The sequence below is a fragment of the Eretmochelys imbricata genome, chromosome 1, assembly GCF_965152235.1.
Source record: "Eretmochelys imbricata isolate rEreImb1 chromosome 1, rEreImb1.hap1, whole genome shotgun sequence".
NCBI lineage: Eukaryota > Metazoa > Chordata > Testudines > Cheloniidae > Eretmochelys > Eretmochelys imbricata.
This window is the reverse complement of record NC_135572.1, coordinates 360,837,189-360,858,025: the sequence shown is the minus strand read 5'-3', so window position 1 is coordinate 360,858,025 and position 20,837 is coordinate 360,837,189. Positions and strand designations below refer to the sequence as shown.

Sequence of the window (20,837 nt, the reverse complement as noted above, 5' to 3'; positions counted from 1 at the left end):
TTTTGCACAGGGTTACAATGTCCTTCTTAAGGAGATGGTGATAGGCCATCACCTCGCTGTTCCCAAGTTGTTGTGGACTCACAGGCCTGTGTGCTCTCAGCTCCCCACGGTTTCCAGGAAGAACCTCTCCTGTGCCAGACCTTCTCCAGGTCACCACCTCTCTCCCAGGGCCAAGCCACAGGCTCCTCCGCCCCTGAGACTGCTCACCGCAGTCCCCACAGGGAACCCTGTTACTGCGACAGTCTTTCTTGCTGGTCACACACTCCCAGCAGTTAAGGGTAGCTCCTTCGCCCCCTGAAACTGTCCCTCTCTGACCCTTCAGCATGCCTGGTCCTCGTTACTCCCCCTTCATTTTACTGCTCCCCAGTCACTTACTGCAAGAAGTGCCATTCATGGGGTGCAGTACATGCCACCAGTTGTCACGGAGTCACCGGGCGATGCTCTGGAACTGCTCCATACAAAGCCAGTCAGGACTCTGTGGAAGCTTCCTCTCCCCAGGGCAAGAAGCTTACACAGCTTTGACCTTCCTGGAGCTGACCTTGGGGCATTCAGCATCCCTGTCCACACTGTGTGCTTCCCACAGCAAGTCCGCACAGGCGGAGCTCCTGGGGAAGCCACTGCGTCCTGCACCCCAATTCCTCAGTCAGATGTGACTCTCAGCCAGCCGGGGAAACAGAGGTTTATTAGACAACAGGAACATGGTCTAAAACAGAGCTTGTAGGTACAGAGAACAGGACCCCTCAGTCAGGTCCATCTTGGGGGGCAGGGAGGCCAGAGCGCATCTGAGCCTCCCCCCATTTCCCCAGCCAGCTCCAGACTGAAACTCTCCAGCCCCTCCTCCTCTGGGCTTTGTCTCTTTCCTGGGCCAGGAGGCCACCTGATCTCTTTGTTCTCCAACACCTTCAGTTGGCACCTTTGTAGAGGAGGGGCCCAGCCCATCAGTTGCCAGGAGACAGGGTGTCGGCTATTCTCTGTGCAGACACCATCACACTGGCCCCCTAGGGCTCAGCCACAATCACACACCCTTATCTCACCACCTGGATACTTAAGAACTGCATAGGGGAAACTGAGGCACCCACACAGTATTCAGAGAAAACATTAAGAACATTCCCACTTTGTCACAGAGGTCCACAACCTTTGCACCTGGCAAGCAGTTCACTAGGTGGTTCTCCTGGTCATCACAAATCCAACTATTTCTAATAATCAAATCCCCATTACTATTACTTCTGCAGTTAGTAAAAATGATACTAAGGTGCGATTTAGAACTCTTATTACAGAGTTTTATTTATTTTGTATAAGCAGTTCACTCCAGGGACTACAGCTTTGTACTGTACAAAGAATACCAAGCTTTTGAACTGAGGCCCCGTTTATTACAGAAAAATGCCCACTCCAATACCACAGCCTGTTTGGAGTTGAAGCCTGAGTCTGTGCATGGGACTGAGTTTGATGAAAGAATTTGCTTAAATGGTGATTTCCAAGACACGAGGCCTTGCCATTTGTTGTTATGTGTTTTGTTTAAGTATTAACCATCCCTTCCCCTCTTCTCTGTATGGGGGTATCTGGCTGTTCATTGGTCGGTGATTTCGGGAACTATGAACTATTTCCTGTCCATCCAGAATTTGCTCTTTCCAGAATTGCCTGTTTTACCCCCCACCTGGTTGCAAATCCAAGGAATTACATAATCTGTGCATCGGAGTGATGCCTATCAGTGTGGTACCTCTGAGAGCACCTGAAGGGCTCACTTTTCTTTTAACCCTGACAGGGTGCCCCCCCCCCGGCAGCGATGCATCTGCTCAGCCAAGCAGCAACTCTGAGCAGCAGCAGAGCCCAACACAAAAGAGAAGACCCCGCTATACTGCCCCCTCCCCCCCAGCCTCCTTTATGTGTCTGCATGGCCCTCCCACTCCCCCAAGGGCAGCAGGAGGCTGGCTCTGTGCTGGCCTTGGCTGAGGAGGGTTTGGTCTGAGGCAGGTCTTTTTCCAGCCACAGTTCTGGGACAGTGAATTGAAGAGGTTACTATCAGAAGCCATGGAAGGTGGGGGGCGGGGGGGACCTGGCACTGAGATGCTGAGGTGCAACTCTGTGCACTGAGGGGCCCTCACAAAGGGCTGAATGTATACATCAGGGGAAGAGCCTGGAGCACTGAGGCCTAGCTTGAGGTCGAGTGGGGAGGGCAGTGCAGGGGAGCTGGCTGAGAATCCTGCCTTTCATCACCTTTCCCACTATTGCGGGCAGCTGGCTGGTGACTGATGTTGACCAGAGGAAACCCCAACCCCCCCCCTACATTTACAGCCCCCAGTCCCCAGAGCAGACAGCAGGAGGGGGGCCCTGTGGGTGATGGGGCTGCAAAGCCCTTTGAGAGCCACCAGGCCTGGGCCCCTGGAATGCTTCCACCTGTCCGACCCCGCTCCTCCTCTGTGTCCCACCCCCTCTCTATGCCCCCCCCCACACCCCTGTGCCCCACTCTTCTCTCTCTTCACCACTCTGCCCTGCCCCTCACTCTTCTCTGCCCGCTAGTCTGTCCCCTCTCGATGTCCCGAGGCCGTGTCCGTATTCCACAGGTATCCCAGCCCTGGCTCCTTGCAGCCATTCACAGGCGCCTGCGGGCCGGGAGCTGGAGCAGAGACAGGGAGGAAGCTGGTTCTGCTGAAATAGGGAGGCTGGCTCAGCAAAGGGCAGGGGGGGATTCCCAGCGTCCCCACCCCCTTCGCAGAGCAGGAGGGGCACAGAATAAATTACACAAACCTCAGCACAACCCCTGGGGCTGACATTCACCCTCCCCAACGCCATGCACGTCCCCCACCTCCCACATAAACCATCAGGCCCTGTCCTCCCCCGCCTCTCCGAGGCACTGCCCCCACCTGCCTCCCACACAAACCACCAGGTCCCTAACCCCTTGCCTCCCCTGGACACTGCCCCCCCTTCCTACACACCCCTCCTCCGGACGCTGCCCCCGCCTCCCCTGGGCACTGCCCCCCCTTCCTACACACCCCTCCTCCGGACGCTGCCCCCGCCTCCCCTGGGCACTGCCCCCCCTTCCTACACACCCCTCCTCCGGACGCTGCCCCCGCCTCCCCTGGGCACTGCCCCCCCTTCCTACACACCCCTCCTCCGGACGCTGCCCCCGCCTCCCCTGGGCACTGCCCCCCCTTCCTACACACCCCTCCTCCGGACGCTGCCCCCGCCTCCCCTGGGCACTGCCCCTCCCTTCCTACACATCCCTCCTCCGGACGCTGCCCCCGCCTCCCCTGGGCACTGCCCCCCCTTCCTACACACCCCTCCTCCGGACGCTGCCCTCGCCTCCCCTGGGCACTGCCCGCCCTTCCTACACACCCCTCCTCCGGACGCTGCCCCCACCTCTCCTGGGCACTGCCGCCCCCTTCCTACACACCCCTCCTCCGGACGCTGCCCTCGCCTCCCCTGGGCACTGCCCCCCCTTCCTACACACCCCTCCTCCGGACGCTGCCCTCGCCTCCCCTGGGCACTGCCCCCCCTTCCTACACACCCCTCCTCCGGACGCTGCCCCCGCCTCTCCTGGGCACTGCTGCCCCCTTCCTACACACCCCTCCTCCGGACGCTGCCCCTGCCTCTCCTGGGCACTGCCCCCGCCTCCCCTGGGCACTGCCCCCCCTTCCTACACATCCCTCCTCCGGACACTGCCCCTGCCTCCCCTGGGCACTGCTCCCCCTTCCTACACACCCCTCCCCGGGCACTGCCCCTGCCTCCCCTCTGCACTGCTCCCCCTTCCTACACATCCCTCCTCCGGACACTGCCCTCGCCTCCCCTGGGCACTGCCCCCCCTTCCTACACACCCCTCCTCCGGACACTGCCCTCGCCTCCCCTGGGCACTGCTCCCCCTTCCTACACACCCCTCCTCCGGACGCTGCCCCTGCCTCCCCTGGGCACTGCCCCCCCTTCCTACACACCCCTCCCCGGGCACTGCCCCTGCCTCTCCTCTGCACTGCTCCCCCTTCCTACACATCCCTCCTCCGGACACTGCCCCTGCCTCCCCTGGGCACTGCCCCCCCTTCCTACACACCCCTCCGCGGGCACAGCCCCTGCCTCCCCTCTGCACTGCTCCCCCTTCCTACACACCCCTCCTCCGGACACTGCCCTCGCCTCCCCTGGGCACTGCTCCCCCTTCCTACACACCCCTCCTCCGGACACTGCCCTCGCCTCCCCTGGGCACTGCTCCCCCTTCCTACACACCCCTCCTCCGGACACTGCCCTCGCCTCCCCTGGGCACTGCCCCCCCTTCCTACACATCCCTCCTCCGGACACTGCCCCTGCCTCCCCTGGGCACTGCCCCCCCTTCCTACACACCCCTCCCCGGGCACTGCCCCTGCCTCCCCTCTGCACTGCTCCCCCTTCCTACACATCCCTCCTCCGGACACTGCCCTCGCCTCCCCTGGGCACTGCCCCCCCTTCCTACACACCCCTCCTCCGGACACTGCCCTCGCCTCCCCTGGGCACTGCTCCCCCTTCCTACACACCCCTCCTCCGGACGCTGCCCCTGCCTCCCCTGGGCACTGCCCCCCCTTCCTACACACCCCTCCCCGGGCACTGCCCCTGCCTCTCCTCTGCACTGCTCCCCCTTCCTACACATCCCTCCTCCGGACACTGCCCCCGCCTCCCCTGGGCACTGCCCCCCCTTCCTACACACCCCTCCGCGGGCACAGCCCCTGCCTCCCCTCTGCACTGCTCCCCCTTCCTACACACCCCTCCTCCGGACACTGCCCTCGCCTCCCCTGGGCACTGCTCCCCCTTCCTACACACCCCTCCTCCGGACACTGCCCTCGCCTCCCCTGGGCACTGCTCCCCCTTCCTACACACCCCTCCTCCGGACGCTGCCCTCGCCTCCCCTGGGCACTGCCCCCGCCTCCCCTGGGCACTGCCCCCCCTTCCTACACACCCCTCCTCCGGACGCTGCCCTCGCCTCCCCTGGGCACTGCTCCCCCTTCCTACACACCCCTCCTCCGGACACTGCCCTCGCCTCCCCTGGACACTGTCCCCGTTTCTCACACAAACCACCAGGCCCCGCGCCCCACCGCCGCCCACATCACTACCCAGCACTGTTCTCCCAGCCCCTACACCCAGGCCGTGGGCTTCCCCCAACTCCCTCAATACCCCGGGCACGGCCCTCACCTCTGACAGCCCTCAGGCACCGCTCCCATACAAACCACCATCCTGGCCTCCCAGGGCCCAGCACTGCCCGCCGGCCCCACCCCCGGCGCTGCCCCCCAACACCGCTGCATTACCCCCGTCCCTGCACCAACACCCTGGCTCTGTGCCCAGCTTGCCCCCCAACCCCTAACACCCAGCGCTGCCCCCCAACCCCTGCCCCCCCGACACCCAGCGCTGCCCCCCGACACACTGCCCCTCTGCCCCTGGCCCCCTAACACCCAGCGCTGACCCCTGCCTCTGCCCCCCCGACACCCAGCGCTGCCCCCCGACACACTGCCCCCCTGCCCCTGGCCCCCTAACACCCAGCGCTGCCCCCCAACCCCTGCTCCCCCGACACCCAGCGCTGCCCCCCTGACACCCAGCGCTGCCCCCCAACCCCTGCCCCTGACACCTGGTGCTGCCCCCCGACCCCTGACACCCGGTGCTGCCCCCCGACCCCTGTCCCCCCCGACACCCAGCGCTGCCCCCCGGCCCTAGCCCCCGGGCGCCGCCCCCCAAGCCGCGGCACGTGGCTCTGCCCCACACGCAGGCCGGCCAGGGCAGCGCTGGGCGGGTGGCCCCGGGCCGGGCCGGGCCGGGCCGTGCCGGGGAGGCGGCGGCGGCGAGTCCCCGCCCGCCGAGGGGCGGAGCCGCGGCCGCCGAGAGGCACCTGCCGCCCGGCCTGTGCGAGCGGCGGCGCCGGAGGGAGCCGAGCCCCGCGGGGCGCCGCGCCCGGGCCATGCGCCGGCGGCAGCCCGCAGGCAGCGCGGCGGGGCGGCGCGGAGCCATGGAGCCGCCCGCGGCCGGCGGCCCCCGGGGCCCGGGCCGGGCCGGAGCCGCGCCAGGGCGGCCGCTGGCGGGGCTGCGCTGAGCCCCGCGCCCCCGCCCCCGCCATGGCGCTGCCCCGCGGCGGGCCGGGCTGCGCGCTGCCGGGCATCAGCACCGTAACCTATGTCTTCGTTTACAGCCCCAGCGGCGGCCAGGGCGCCCCCCCGCGGCCGGGGCCGGGGCCCGAGCCCGCCCGCCACGCCGCGCCCGCCGCCCTGCGCGGGCCCAAGCGCAAGTTGTACAGCGCCGTGCCCGGCCGCAGGTTCATCGTGGTCAAGAGCTACACGCCGCAGGGCGAGGGCGAGATCCAGCTGAACCGGGGCGAAGCCATCAAGGGTGAGTGCGGGGTGGGCAGGGCACGGCCGCGGTGCAGGGGGTGGGAGCGGGCAGGGGTGCCCATGGGCAGCGCTGATCGACGGGTGCTGGGCACAGCCGGGGGGCAGGGGGTGGGAGCGGGCAGGGGCGCCCGTGGGCAGTGCTGATCGAGGGGTGCTGGGCACGGCCGGGGGGCAGGGGGTGGGAGCGGGCAGGGGCGCCCGTGGGCAGCAGTGATCGAGGGGTGCTGGGCACGGCCGGGGGGCAGGGGGTGGGAGCGGGCAGGGGCACCCGTGGGCAGTGCTGATCGAGGGGTGCTGGGCACGGCCGGGGGGCAGGGGGTGGGAGCGGGCAGGGGCGCCCGTGGGCAGTGCTGATCGAGGGGTGCTGGGCACGGCCGGGGGGCAGGGGGTGGGAGCGGGCAGGGGCGCCCGTGGGCAGTGCTGATCGAGGGGTGCTGGGCACGGCCGGGGGGCAGGGGGTGGGAGCGGGCAGGGGCGCCCGTGGGCAGCAGTGATCGAGGGGTGCTGGGCACGGCCGGGGGGCAGGGGGTGGGAGCGGGCAGGGGCGCCCGTGGGCAGTGCTGATCGAGGGGTGCTGGGCACGGCCGGGGGGCAGGGGGTGGGAGCGGGCAGGGGCGCCCGTGGGCAGTGCTGATCGAGGGGTGCTGGGCACGGCCGGGGGGCAGGGGGTGGGAGCGGGCAGGGGCGCCCGTGGGCAGCAGTGATCGAGGGGTGCTGGGCACGGCCGGGGGGCAGGGGGTGGGAGCGGGCAGGGGCACCCGTGGGCAGTGCTGATCGAGGGGTCCTGGGCACGGCCGGGGGGCAGGGGGTGGGAGTGGGCAGGGACACCCGTGGGCAGCAGAGATCAAGGGGTGCTGGGCACGGCCACGGTGCAGGGAGTGGGAGCGGGCAGGGGCACCTGTGGGCATTGCTGATCGAGGGGTGCTGGGCACGGTCAGGGTGGGAGCGGGCAGGGGCGCCCGTGGGCAGCGCTGATCAAGGGGTGCTGGGCACGGCCGAGGGGCAGGGGGTGGGAGCGGGCAGGGGTGCCTGTGGGCAGTGCTGATCGAGGGGTGCTGGGCACGGCCGCGGTGCAGGGGCTCCCGTGGGCAGCGCTGATCAAGGGGTGCTGAGCACGTTCGCGGTGCAGGGGGTGGGAGCGGGCAGGGGCGCCCGTGGGCATTGCTGATCGAGGGGTGCTGGGCACGGTCAGGGTGGGAGCGGGCAGGGGTGCCCATGAGCAGCGCTGATCGAGGGGTGCTGGGCACGGCCGGGGGGCAGGGGGTGGGAGCGGGCAGGGACACCCGTGGGCAGCAGTGATCAAGGGGTGCTGGGCACGGCCGAGGGGCAGGGGGTGGGAGCGGGCAGGGGTGCCTGTGGGCAGTGCTGATCGAGGGGTGCTGGGCACGGTCAGGGTGGGAGCGGGCAGGGGCACCCATGGGCAGTGCTGATCGAGGGGTGCTGGGCACGGCCGGGGTGCAGGGGGTGGGAGCGGGCAGGGGCGCCCGTGGGCAGCACTGATCAAGGGGTCCTGGGCACGGCCGGGGGGCAGGGGGTGGGAGCAGGCAGGGGTGCTCGTGGACAGCGCTGATCGAGGGGTGCTGGGCACGGCCGGGGGGCAGGCAGTGGGAGCGGGCAGGGGTGCCCGTAGGCAGTGTTGATCGAGGGGTGCTGGGCACGGCCGGGGGGCAGGCGGTGGGAGCGGGCAGGGGCGCCCGTGGGCAGCACTGATCAAGGGGTCCTGGGCACGGCCGGGGGGCAGGGGGTGGGAGCAGGCAGGGGTGCTCGTGGACAGCGCTGATCGAGGGGTGCTGGGCACGGCCGGGGGGCAGGCAGTGGGAGCGGGCAGGGGTGCCCGTAGGCAGCGCTGATCGAGGGGTGCTGGGCACGGCCGCGGTGCAGGGGGTGGGAGTGGGCAGGGGCGCCCATGGACAGTGCTGATCGAGGGGTGCTGGGCACAGCCGGGGGGTAGGGGGTGGGAGCAGGCAGGGGCACCCGTGGGCAGTGCTGATTGAGGGGTGCTGGGCAGGGCACGGTTGGGGTGCAGGGGGTGGGAGTTTGCAGGGGCGCCAGTGGGCAGCGCTGATCGAGGGGCCCTGGGCATGGCCGGGGTGGGAGTGGGCAGGGGCACCCGTGGGCAGCAGTGATCGAGTGGTGCTGGGCATGGCCGGGGTGCAGGGGGTGGGAGCGGGCAGGGGTACCCCGTGGGCAGCACTGATCGAGGGGCACTGGGCACAGCTGGGGTGCAGGGGGTGGGAGCGGGTAAGGGAACCCCGTGGGCAGCGCTGGGCCCTGGGCATGGCCAAGGTGCAGAGTTTGTAAGCGCGTATGGGGAGTCCTGTAGTGGGATAGGGCAGCATGGGACCCCGCTGACCCAGGGCAGTGGCCAAGGGCCCAGAGCAAAGCTGTGTGCAGGCAAACGGTGAAATCCTAGCGGATCTTAAGCATAAAAAAGAAGCTTACAAGAAGTGGAAGGTTGGACATATGACCAGGGAAGAGTATAAAAATATTGCTCGGGCATGTAGGAATGAAATCAGGAGGACCAAATCGCACCTGGAGCTGCAGCTAGCGAGAGATGTTAAGAGTAACAAGAAGGGTTTCTTCAGGTATGTTGGCAACAAGAAGAAAGCCAAGGAAAGAGTGGGCCCCTTAATGAATGAGGGAGGCAACCTAGTGACGGAGGATGTGGAAAGAGCTAATGTACTCAATGCTTTTTTTGCCTCTGTCTTCACGAACAAGGTCAGCTCCCAGACTGCTATGCTGGGCATCACAACATGGGGAATAGATGGCCAGCCCTCTGTGGAGATAGAGGTGGTTAGGGACTATTTAGAAAAGCTGGACGTGCACAAGTCCATGGGGCCGGACGAGTTGCATCCGAGAGTTCTGAAGGAATTGGCGGTTGTGATTGCAGAGCCATTGGCCATTATCTTTGAAAACTCGTGGCGAACAGGGGAAGTCCCGGATGACTGGAAAAAGGCTAATATAGTGCCAATCTTTAAAAAAGGGAAGAAGGAGGATCCTAGGAACTACAGGCCAGTGAGCCTCACTTCAGTCCCCGGAAAAATCATGGAGCAGGTCCTCAAAGAATCAATCCTGAAGCACTTGCATGAGAGGAAAGTGATCAGGAACAGTCAGCATGGATTCACCAAGGGAAGGTCATGCCTGACTAATCTAATCACCTTCTGTGATGAGATTACTGGTTCTGAAGATGAAGGAAAAGCAGTGGATGTATTGTATCTTGACTTTAGCAAAGCTTTTGACACGGTCTCCCACAGTATTCTTGTCAGCAAGTTAGGGAAGTATGGGCTGGATGAATGCACCATAAGGTGGGTAGAAAGTTGGCTAGATTGTCGGGCTCAACGGGTAGTGATCAATGGCTCCATGTCTAGTTGGCAGCCGGTGTCAAGTGGAGTGCCCCAGGGGTCGGTCCTGGGGCCGGTTTTGTTCAATATCTTCATCAATGATCTGGAGGATGGTGTGGATTGCACTCTCAGCAAATTTGCAGATGATTCTAAACTGGGAGGAGTGGTAGATACGCTGAAGGGCAGGGATAGGATACAGAGGGACCTAGACAAATTGGAGGATTGGGCCAAAAGAAATCTGATGAGGTTCAATAAGGATAAGTGCAGGGTCCTGCACTTAGGACGGAAGAACCCAATGCACCGCTACAGACTAGGAACCGAATGGCTAGGCAGCAGTTCTGCGGAAAAGGACCTAGGGGTGACAGTGGACGAGAAGCTGGATATGAGCCAGCAGTGTGCCCTTGTTTCCAAGAAGGCCAATGGCATTTTGGGATGTATAAGTAGGGGCATAGCGAGCAGATCGAGGGATGTGATCGTTCCCCTCTATTCGACATTGGTGAGGCCTCATCTGGAGTACTGTGTCCAGTTTTGGGCCCCACACTACAAGAAGGATGTGGATAAATTGGAGAGAGTCCAGCAAAGGGCAACAAAAATTATTAGGGGTCTGGAACACATGACTTATGAGGAGAGGCTGAGGGAGCTGGGATTGTTTAGTCTGTGGAAGAGAAGAATGAGGGGGGATTTGATAGCTGCTTTCAACTACCTGAGAGGTAGTTCCAGAGAGGATGGTTCTAGACTATTCTCAGTGGTGGAAGGGGACAGGACAAGGAGTAATGGTCTCAAGTTGCAGTGGGGGAGGTTTAGGTTGGATATTAGGAAAAACTTTTTCACTAGGAGGGTGGTGAAACACTGGAATGCGTTGCCTAGGGAGGTGGTGGAATCTCCTTCCTTAGAAGTTTTTAAGGTCAGGCTTGACAAAGCCCTGGCTGGGATGATTTAATTGGGTATGGGTCCTGCTTTTGAGCAGGGGGTTGGACTAGATGACCTCCTGAGGTCCCTTCCAACCCTGATATTCTATGATTCTATGATTCTAAAGTGCAGTCAGCAGCTGGACAAGGGGCTGGTTCCGGTTCGCAGCAGATCCCCTCTCGGCTCTGAGAGCCAAGGACTGTATGTGGAGGGAGGGGCCAACAGAAGTTGGTGGTTGCTTGCCTGACTGGGACCATTCCTGTGTCGGCTGCCTTTGGAGTGGCCCCGTTGGGTATGCATCTCCTTAGCCATGTTTGTCTTTAGTGGGGTCTGCTTCGTACGGGAGAATTTCCCTCAGGGTTACCCACTTCTCTTCGAAATAGGAAGTGCAGCGAAGATGATTTGAGGGACTGCAGAAACTTACAGTTGTTGCTGCTCATTCTTGCTGTGCTCCATGCATGTTTCAGGGCATGGGGGTGAAGGCAAAGAGTTCCAGTGACTCCCAGACTCTGCTCACTGGGGTTTTGTCAGTATCAAGTGTTCACAAAACTGCTGAAGTGGTGAAGCGGAGGCTGGAAGCTTCCTTTGCTTGGAAGCTGCTCCTCATGGGGTATTCTCATCCTGGCAGAGATGGCGGGGCCTTACCCTGGTGCATATGATTCCATGGATTATCCTCTTGCACACACCGTTCCTGATAACTGTCTGAGATTTTAGAGGAATCTGGTAGCAGTAATCTACCTAGTAAGCAGCAGCTAAGTTTTGCATTTCCTTTTCTTTCCCTGTGGGCCTAATATCTTACCTGCCTGTCCTACATCTCACCTTTGGCCTGGTTCTGCCCGCATTCATTGTTGTCTAGATTCCCAGTAATATTGCCTCCCTCTCTAGAATAGGAATATCTTTGAAAAGAGACGCTGTTGAACTGGATGGGTTTTGGGCAGAATGCTGGGCAGTCTCCTTTAAGGACATGTTTCAAGAATCGCCTGCTCCTGGCCCAAGACAGGGGATGAGGCAGGAGATTGTTTTGAGAGGAAACACTAAAGTGACTCTTAGTTTCCCTTTCTTTTTGTATGTTGCTTGCTGAACGTTGCTTCACTTCACTGATATTTTCAAGTTTGTCATAAATGTCATATGTCGCCAAACGCGCACGTTGATGGGAGAGGTTATGTTTGAAGCTGCATTGGCATCACATTTCTCCTTCTCCCCTAAATTCTGGGTTAATATAGTGCCTTGGATGTCTCCTTTCTGTTTTTCCTTTATTTTTCCTACTTCTTCCTCCATTATGTATCTCTGCTTTGTGTTTTCAATAGGCACATAAAATAATGGTTGGGATCAACAGCGTAGGTGGTTTGCTCTTACTTGTCCTCGTAGCACAACCTGCAGGGACTCAAGAGAACGAGTACTAACCTCAGGGCAGACTGTTAGGAAGCTGGGCACAAACCCCAGATTGTCTGAGTTCCATACTTCGATTTCACCAACCAATTCATAGAATCATAGAATATCAGGATTGGAAGGGACCTCAGGGGGTCATCTAGTCCAACCCCCTGCTCAAAGCAGGACCGAACCCCAACTAAATCATCCCAGCCAGGGCTTGTCAAGCCTGACCTTAAAAATATGTAAGGAAGGAGATTCCACCACCTCCCTAGGCAACGCATTCCAGTGTTTCACCACCCTCCTAGTGAAAAAGTTTTTCCTAATATCCAACCTAAACCTCCCCCACTGCAACTTGAGACCATTACTCCTTGTTCTGTCATTTGCTACCATTGAGAATAGTCTAGAACCATCCTCTTTGGAACCACCTCTCAGGTAGTTGAAAGCAGCTATCAAATCCCCCCTCATTCTTCTCTTCCACAGACTAAACAATCCCAGTTTCCTCAGCCTCTCCTCATAAGTCATGTGTTCCAGACCCTTAATCATTTTTGTTGCCTTTTGCTGGACTCTTTCCAATTTCTCCACATCCTTCTTGTAGTGTGGGGCCCAAAACTGGACACAGTACTCCAGATGAGGCCTCACCAATGTCGAATAGAGGGGAACGATCACGTCCCTCGATCTGCTGGCAGTGCCCCTACTTATACATCCCAAAATGCCATTGGCCTTCTTGGGAACAAGGGCACACTGTCGACTCATATCCAGCTTCTCGTCCACTGTCACCCCAGGTCCTTTTCTGCTGAACTGCTGCCGAGCCATTCGGTCCCTAGTCTGTAGTGGTGCATGGGATTCTTCCCTCCTAAGTGCAGGATCTGCACTTGTCCTTGTTGAACCTCATCAGATTTCTTTTGGTCCAATCCTCTAATTTGTCTAGGTCCCTCTGTATCCTATCCCTACCCTCCAGCGTACCTACCTCTCCTCCCAGTTTAGTGTCATCTGCAAACTTGCTGAGAGTGCAATCCACACCATCCTCCAGATCATTTATGAAGATATTGAACAAAACTGGCCCGAGGACCGACCCTTGGGTCACTCCACTTGATACCGGCTGCCAACTAGACATGGAGCCATTGATCACTACCCGTTGAGCCTGACAGTCTAGCCAGCTTTCTGTCCACCTTATAGTCCGTTCATCCAGCCCATACTTCTTTAACTTGCTGGCAAGAATACTGTGGGAGACCGTGTCAGAAGCTTTGCTAAAGTCAAGGAACAACACGTCCACCGCTTTCTCTTCATCCACAGAGCCAGTTATCTTGTCCTGGAGGGCAATTAGATTAGTCAGGCGTGACTTTCCCTTGGTGAATCCATGCTGACTGTTCCTGATCACTTTCCTCTCCTCTAAGTGCTTCAGACTTGATTCCTTGAGGATCTGCTCCATGATTTTTCCAGGGACAGAGGTGAGGCTGACCTGCCTGTAGTTCCCAGGATCCTCCTTCTTCCCTTTTTAAAGATGGGCACCACGTTAGCCTTTTTCCAGTCATCTGGGACTTCCCCTGATCGCCATGAGTTTTCAAAGATAATGGCCAATGGCTCTGCAATCACATCCGCCAACTCCTTTAGCACTCTCGGATGCAGCGCATCCGGCCCCATTTGGACTTGTGCTCGTCCTGCTTTTTTCTAAATAGTCCCGAACCACTTCTTTCTCCACAGAGGTCTGGTCACCTCCTCCCCATGCTGTGCTGCCCAGTGCAGTAGTCTGGGAGCTGACCTTGTTCGTGAAGACCAAGGCAAAAAAAGCATTGAGGACATTAGCTTTTTCCACATCCTCTGTCACTAGGTTGCCTCCCTCATTTAGTAAGGGGCCCATACTTTCCTTAGAGACTAACCAATTTATTTGAGCATAAGCTTTCGTGAGCTACAGCTCACTTCATCGTTTGCGTACTGTGGAAAGTTTAGAAGATCTTATTATATACACATAAAGCATGAAAAAAATACCTTCTCCCACCCCACTCTCCCGCTGGTAATAGCTTATCTAAAGCGATCACTGTCCTTACTCTAAGTCTCTAAGGTGCCACAAGTACTCCTTTTCTTTTTGCGAATACAGACTAACACGGCTGTTACTCTGAAACCTGTCATAGTTTCCTTGACTTTCTTCTTGTTGCTAACATACCTGAAGAAACCCTACTTGTTACTCTTAACATCTCTTGCTAGCTGCACCTCCAGGTGTGATTTGGCCTTCCTGATTCCACTCCTGCATGCCCGAGCAATATTTTTACACTCATCCCTGGTCATCTGTCCAGTCTTCCACTTCTTGTAAGCTTCTTTTTTGTGTTTAAGATCAGCAAGGATTTCACTGTTAAGCCAAGCTGGTCGCCTGCCATATTTACTATTCTTTCTACACATCGGGATGGTTTGTCCCTGTAGCCTCACTAAGGATTCTTTAAAATACAGCCAGCTCTCCTGGACTCCTTTCCCCCTCCTGTTATTCTCCCAGGGAATCCTGCCCATCAGTTCCCTGAGGTAGTCCAGGTCTGCTTTTCTGAAGTCCAGGGTCCGTATTCTGCTGCTCTCCTTTCTTTCTTTAGCAAGTGTAAACTCCTCAGGCACTATAACAGCGATAGCATGGAGTCACCGACAGTCCCCTTGGGCACTCTGATCCACCTCATCACCCAGGTGAATGTACCTTTGTGATAGATGGTCCCTAATACCAACAAAAAGAAAAGGAGTACCTGTGGCACCTTAGAGACTAACCAATTTATTTGAGCATGAGCTTTCGTGAGCTACAGCTCACTTCATCGGATGCATACTGTGGAAAGTGTAGAAGATCTTATTATATACACACAAAGCATGAAACAATACCTCCTCCCACCCCACTCTCCTGCTGGTAATAGCTTATCTAAAGTGATCACTCTCCTTACAATGTGTATGATAATCAAGTTGGGCCATTTCCAGCACAAATCCAGGTTTTCTCACCCCCCCCGCCCCACACAAACTCACTCTCCTGCTGGTAATAGCATTATTTGAGCATAAGCTGTAGCTCACGAAAGCTCATGCTCAAATAAATTGGTTGGTCTCTGGGGTGCCACAAGTACTCCTTTTCTTTTTGCGAATACAGACGAGCACGGCTGTTACTGTGAAATGTAAGGAGAGTGGTCACTTTGGATAAGCTATTACCAGCTAGGGGGAGGGGTGAAAAAATCAAGGTGGGCCATTTCCAACAGAAATCCAGGTTTTCTCACCCCTCCCCCCACACACAAACTCACTCTCCTGCTGGTAATAGCTTATCAAAGTGACCACTCTCCTTACATTTCAGAGTAACAGCCGTGTTAGTCTGTATTCGCAAAAAGAAAAGGAGTACCTGTGGCACCCCAGAGACCAACCAATTTATTTGAGCATGAGCTTTCGTGAGCTACAGCTTATGCTCAAATAATGCTATTACCAGCAGGAGAGTGAGTTTGTGTGTGTGTGGTGGGGGAGGGGGAGGTGAGAAAACCTGGATTTGTGCTGGAAATGGCCCACCTTGATTATCATACACGTTGTAAGGAGAGTGATCACTTTAGATAAGCTATTACCAGCAGGAGAGTGGGGTGGGAGGAGGTATTGTTTCATGCTTTGTGTGTATAAAAAGATCTTCTACACTTTCCACAGTAAGCATCCGATGAAGTGAGCTGTGGCTCACGAAAGCTTATGCTCAAATAAATTGGTTGGTCTCTGGGGTGCCACAAGTACTCCTTTTCTTTTTGCGAATACAGACTAACACGGCTGTTACTCTGAAACCTATTACCAACGGCAACATTCTAGTTCCTCCCAGTCTCACTGGACCAGTCACTTACCCCATGTCAGTTGTACCTTAGGTCTCACACCAAAGACCATGCTTGTAACTAACCCTATAATAAAATCTATTCGGATTTATCAACTAGGAAAAGGAAACCAGAGTTATTTACAAGGTTAAAGCATAGACACAGATACCCAAATGAGTTATCTTTCAACACTTACAATTATAATAGAAGCTTCTGTAATCAGCAAGCTCTCTATGTCCTTTAGGGCAAACCCAGGCTAAACATCTGGGGATCTCTTGCTTATTCCAAAAAACACCCCTCCTCCCCCCTCCTCCCTCCTTCCAAGCAGCTCAAAGAGATAGCAAGTTGCTTTTGTTTGGGTTATTCTCCTCTTCCTGCCATGTGCTCTGAGCTGAGCACTCAGCTGTTGGGTAGAGTCCACTTGCAGGGCTCATCTTCATGGGGAAGGGAGCAGAAGAACAAATGTCTTTTGTCCTCTTGTTGCTGGTGTGCAGGGACATTCCAGTTGCAGCCACCCACAATAGTGCATCTGGTATTGATGGACCTTTCCTGTAGCATAGCACGTTCTGCTGAAGATCAGCTCTTCACACTAATGAATTTCTCTCTCCTGCCTGGTGATTTACGCAGTCAGAGGTTTAGAGCAGAACCACTCCTGTTCTATCTTACAGTGTCAGGTACCGATGTTACAAGTGACAGTAATGCCGGCAGCAACTGACAAGCATTCAATGAAGTCTAAACGCATCCTTATCATTCTAGTTTGATAATATGAACACCCAGGTGAGCTGGACTGATTCCGGCTCTGTGTTTGTCAGCGTCTTACTGAGACGTGGGGACCTTGGCAGGAGCTGGCCCCTCTCTTCCAGCACCACAGACCTCTCTCATAATACACAAACAAGGGGACAGTCAATTAAACTGAAAGACAACCAATATAAAACTGATAAAAGGAAATGCTTTTTGCACAAAACACAATTCATCTATGGAATAGACTGCCACAGCGTGTCAGTGAGGCCAAAATTATAGCGGAATTCATGATAGGATTAGAGATTTATGGGATCTTGAGAATATCCTCTGTTACATTAGACAGGATTTTTTAAAATCGTGTAAGAGCTCCTGCTTCAGGGCAGAAGTCAGCCTCCCACTGACAAGGTTAGGAAAAACCTTCCCCATGAGCAAGAATCCCATCATTTTCACAGCAAGATTTCTTGAATCTTCCTAGAGAGCATTGTATGCTGGGCCCTGTCAGAGAGAGGGTACTGAGCTAGGACCATTGGTCTGATCCACTGATAGGATCTCTGTGCTGAGATTTTAGCCTGGCTCTGACCTGTTGGAAACCTGAGGATGGGAAATATACCCGCTCTGTACCTTTGTTCTTGTTCCTATTTATTTGAAGCTGTGAAAGGCGCCATTTCGACAGACCTGGAGACAGAAGTCCTCTGTCTACAACAGGAGAGGCAGAGGGCAGGAGTGGGCAGCTCTTTACTCTGTCGCTGTGGTGCTGTCCTTGTGGGAAGGAGAGGGATGATCCGATAGATATGGGGCTCTTCCCTTGTAGTTGCTCTTCTAGTTTGCCCTCAGGTTCCCTACCCAGGCAGAAGAGTCTGCTGGGGGTTGTGAGGGCTACTTTGGTAGATGTTTGGTCACCAGTTTGTGTACAAACCCGTGCCTCCCATTGCAAGCTGGGGCAGATGTCCCGCTAGTGGCTCTGAGTCTCTTCTGCCTGACCTGTAGGAGTGAGGGACGGTCCCTGGCTGACATGCTGGGGCATTCTTCTGGAGCTGGCTCTGAATAACATGGGCGCCAGAGCGTCAACCTCTCAAGAGACACCTGGGTCTGGGGGGGGAGTCAGGATCTGACCAGAAGTGGGAGGGCAGCTCTCTGAGGTTGGGATAATGTTCACAGGGTGCCAATGGCAATGGAATTTCCACAGATGGAAGTACTGAAAGGTGTGTGGAGAAGTGAGAACTAGGCAATCTGTCTGGGGATGGAGGTGCTGTACTGGGAGGAGGGTGCTTTAGGGAGCTAGAGAGAAGCAGGGGGAGGTGTCCCTGGATGGCAGAAGGTGAAGAGGGGAGCGGTCTACAGGTGTGGTGGGGCTGAACAGGGGAAGATGATGGGGAGAGTTGTTTGGGCAGGGCTTGGTGGGATCGGGGCTGAGAGAATGATGTGTAACATTTCTCTCTGTCAGGTTTCAGAATAGCAGCTGTGTTAGTCTGTATTTGCAAAAAGAAAAGGAGGATTTGTGGCACTTTAGAGAGTAACAAATTTATTTGAGCATAAGCTTTTGTGAGCTACAGCTCACTTCATCGGATGCATTCAGTGGAAAATACAGTGGGGAGATTTATATACACAGAGAACATGTTACCATGCACACTGTAAGGAGAGTGATCACTTAAGATGAGCTATTACGAGCTGGGGGGGATCCTTTTGTAGTGATAGGTGGGCCATTTCCAGTAGTTGACAAGAACGTCTGAGGAGCAGTGGGGGGTGGGGGAATAAACATGGGGAAATAGTTTTACTTTGTGTAATGACGCATCCACTCCCAGTTTCTACTCAAGCCTAAGTTATTTGTATCCAGTTTCTCTCTGTGTCAGTGGTGTGGGGCATGTGAGGGTGTCTCAGTGTGAGAAGTAGCTGTTCAGTTGAAGGTATATTCATAGAATCATAGAATATCAGGGCTGGAAGGGACCTCAGGAGGTCATCTAGTCCAACCCCCCTGCTCAAAGCAGGACCAATCCCCAATTTTTGCCCCAAATCCCTAAATGGCACCCCCTCAAGGATTGAACTCAGAACCCTGGGTTTAGCAGGCCAATGCTCAAACCACTGAGCGGTCCCTCCCCCTGCAATTGCCTGCTGCCATCTTACCCTGTCCTGCTCCCTGTCTTTAGAACCCATTGTGCCATCCTGAAGGTGCCTGGGGGTTAAGTTCTTTGTCAAAGCATTTGCCTTTTCACCATTCCCTCTAGGGCTGTTGAGGCTGCAGGACAAAGTCTCTGAGCAAGTGTCTGATCTGCTGGGCTTGGTGGCATCAGGAACCCGCAGAAGTGCTCCTTGCTATTGAGCCTGCAGGAACTGTTCTCAGCCACAGAGCTAATCGCTTGCCTTCCAGATGGGAATCCTGCCCTTCACTAGTGGATTTCCTGGGGCGTGTTCAGCACCACATTGAAGCACATATATGGGGGGGAGGAGGGGAAGGGGCGGGGGGGGGGATTCTTCTGGGCTGTTGTGCTGGGGTGTGTGTGTGTTCATCTGGACTCTAGTACTTTAACTGTCTTGAGGATGGCTGGTAACAAATAACCACACATGAATCAGCATAGAAGTTCCATGTGTAAGTTACTTAAGGACAGAATCCAAGCCAAGGGGAATTCGTCTTTGATCTGCTTCATGCGGATAGGGAGCCATGGGGTGAGAATACTAGGCTAGTGATCATCATCTGCTGGAATTCAGTGTAGCAAGAATGTAGGAAGAAACAGTTGACAGACACAGCAGAACAAGGGTATGCAACTTCAGGAACACAAACTCTGGGTGAATTTAGAAAACTTGTGAGCCTGTTGTTGTGTGAGTCTGGTGTGCTTTATACTCCCAGAATGATAGAGATTCCTAAGGACTCGCCATGATGCATAGTAGTGGTTTGTCTGGCTTAGGGTTTCATACGGCCATTCGTCAGCAGAGTATCTAAGCAACTCCTGTGTAAAACTGGTAGCACTAGTGAAGTCCCTAGTGGAGTTCATGAAGTCCTGCCTCTCCACCTTTTTGGGGGTCTAAATCTTTGCTTGCGAAGGGGTTGTAGTTTTGTTTGCTTCCTTGGTTCAGATTTCTGGTTGTTGTTTTTTTTATTTTATTTTGTGTGTGTGCGGGGGGGGGGGGGATGGGATGTGGGAGGGGGAGCTGTTATAGTGGTATCATTCTCATGGTGAAAAGGATTTTGTCAAAGCGCAAGGGTTTGCAGTGTTTCCTAACAATAGTCAGACTCTGGATTCGCTTAGTCTCCTCTGAAAGATCTTTACATAGCCAGAGCCCCAAGACAGAGAATGCTTCGTTTGTGCTTGAGTGCTTCGTTTGTGATCTGTACTGTCCCAGAGGAATGCAGCTGTTTGGTGGTTTGTAGATGGAGATGTGGTCACTGCGGTAGATGGGGCTTAATCCACAATTAGGATCCAGGCCTTAAAATGCCATTTGAAACTGATTGGGAACCATTGGAGGGACTTGAGCACAAGTCTGGTGTACCATGGGGGCCTAGATCACGGAGGAGGCAGGCAGCTGCTTTCTATACCAGCTGCAGCCTGTGCATCATCTTCACATTCAGCTTCAGAAACAGTGAATTGCAGTAATCTGGCTGGGCAGTGATGAATGTACGGATCGTCGTGGCCAGGTTCTCATCCACGATGGAAGGGGTGGAGTTTTCTGGAGAGCGGGATGTGAAAGAAGGTGTTTTTAGTCACTGGGGCTACCTGCTCCTCCAAGCTAAGCGAGGAGTCACACAGGACCCCAAAGCTTTGCATCACTTCGACGAATGGGGTCTATGCATGTCATAAAAATAAAGGGAAGGGTAACCACCTTTCTGTATACAGTGCTATAAAATCCCGCCTGGCCAGAGGCAAAACCCTTTCACCTGCAGAGGGTTAAGAAGCTAAGATAACCTCGCTGTCACCTGACCAAAATGACCAATGAGGAGACAAGATACTTTCAAATCGTGAAGTGTGTGTGTGGGGGGGGGGGGGGAAACAAAGGTCTGTCTGTCTGTGTGATGCTTTTGCCAGGAACAGATCAGGAATGCAGACTCAGAACTTCTGTAAAGTTAGAATAATCTAGCTAGAAATGCATTAGATTTCCTTTTGTTTAATGGCTGGTAAAATACGCTGTGCTGAATGGAATGGATATTCCTGTTTTTGTGTCTTTTTGTAACTTAAGGTTTTGCCTAGAGGGATTCTCTATGTTTTGAATCTGATTACCCTGTGAGGTATTTCCCATCTTGATTTTACAGAGGTGATTCTCTTACCTTTTCTTTAATTAAATTCTTCTTTTAAGAAGCTGATTGATTTTTCATTGTTCTTAAGATCCAAGGGTTTAGGTTTGTATTCACCTGTACAAATTGGTGA

The 20,837-nt window shown here is 56.1% G+C and overlaps 1 protein-coding gene across 1 annotated transcript in view; it reads left to right on the top strand.

Moving 5' to 3' along the window:
* SHANK3 (SH3 and multiple ankyrin repeat domains 3) overlaps positions 1–20,837 on the top strand; it is a 667,177-nt gene that overhangs the window by 349,851 nt on the left and 296,489 nt on the right. Inside the window, exon 11 of the mRNA XM_077807959.1 lies at positions 6,131–6,327. Within this exon, the coding sequence (XP_077664085.1) occupies positions 6,131–6,327 (197 nt within the window). The remainder of the gene's footprint in view (positions 1–6,130; positions 6,328–20,837) is intronic.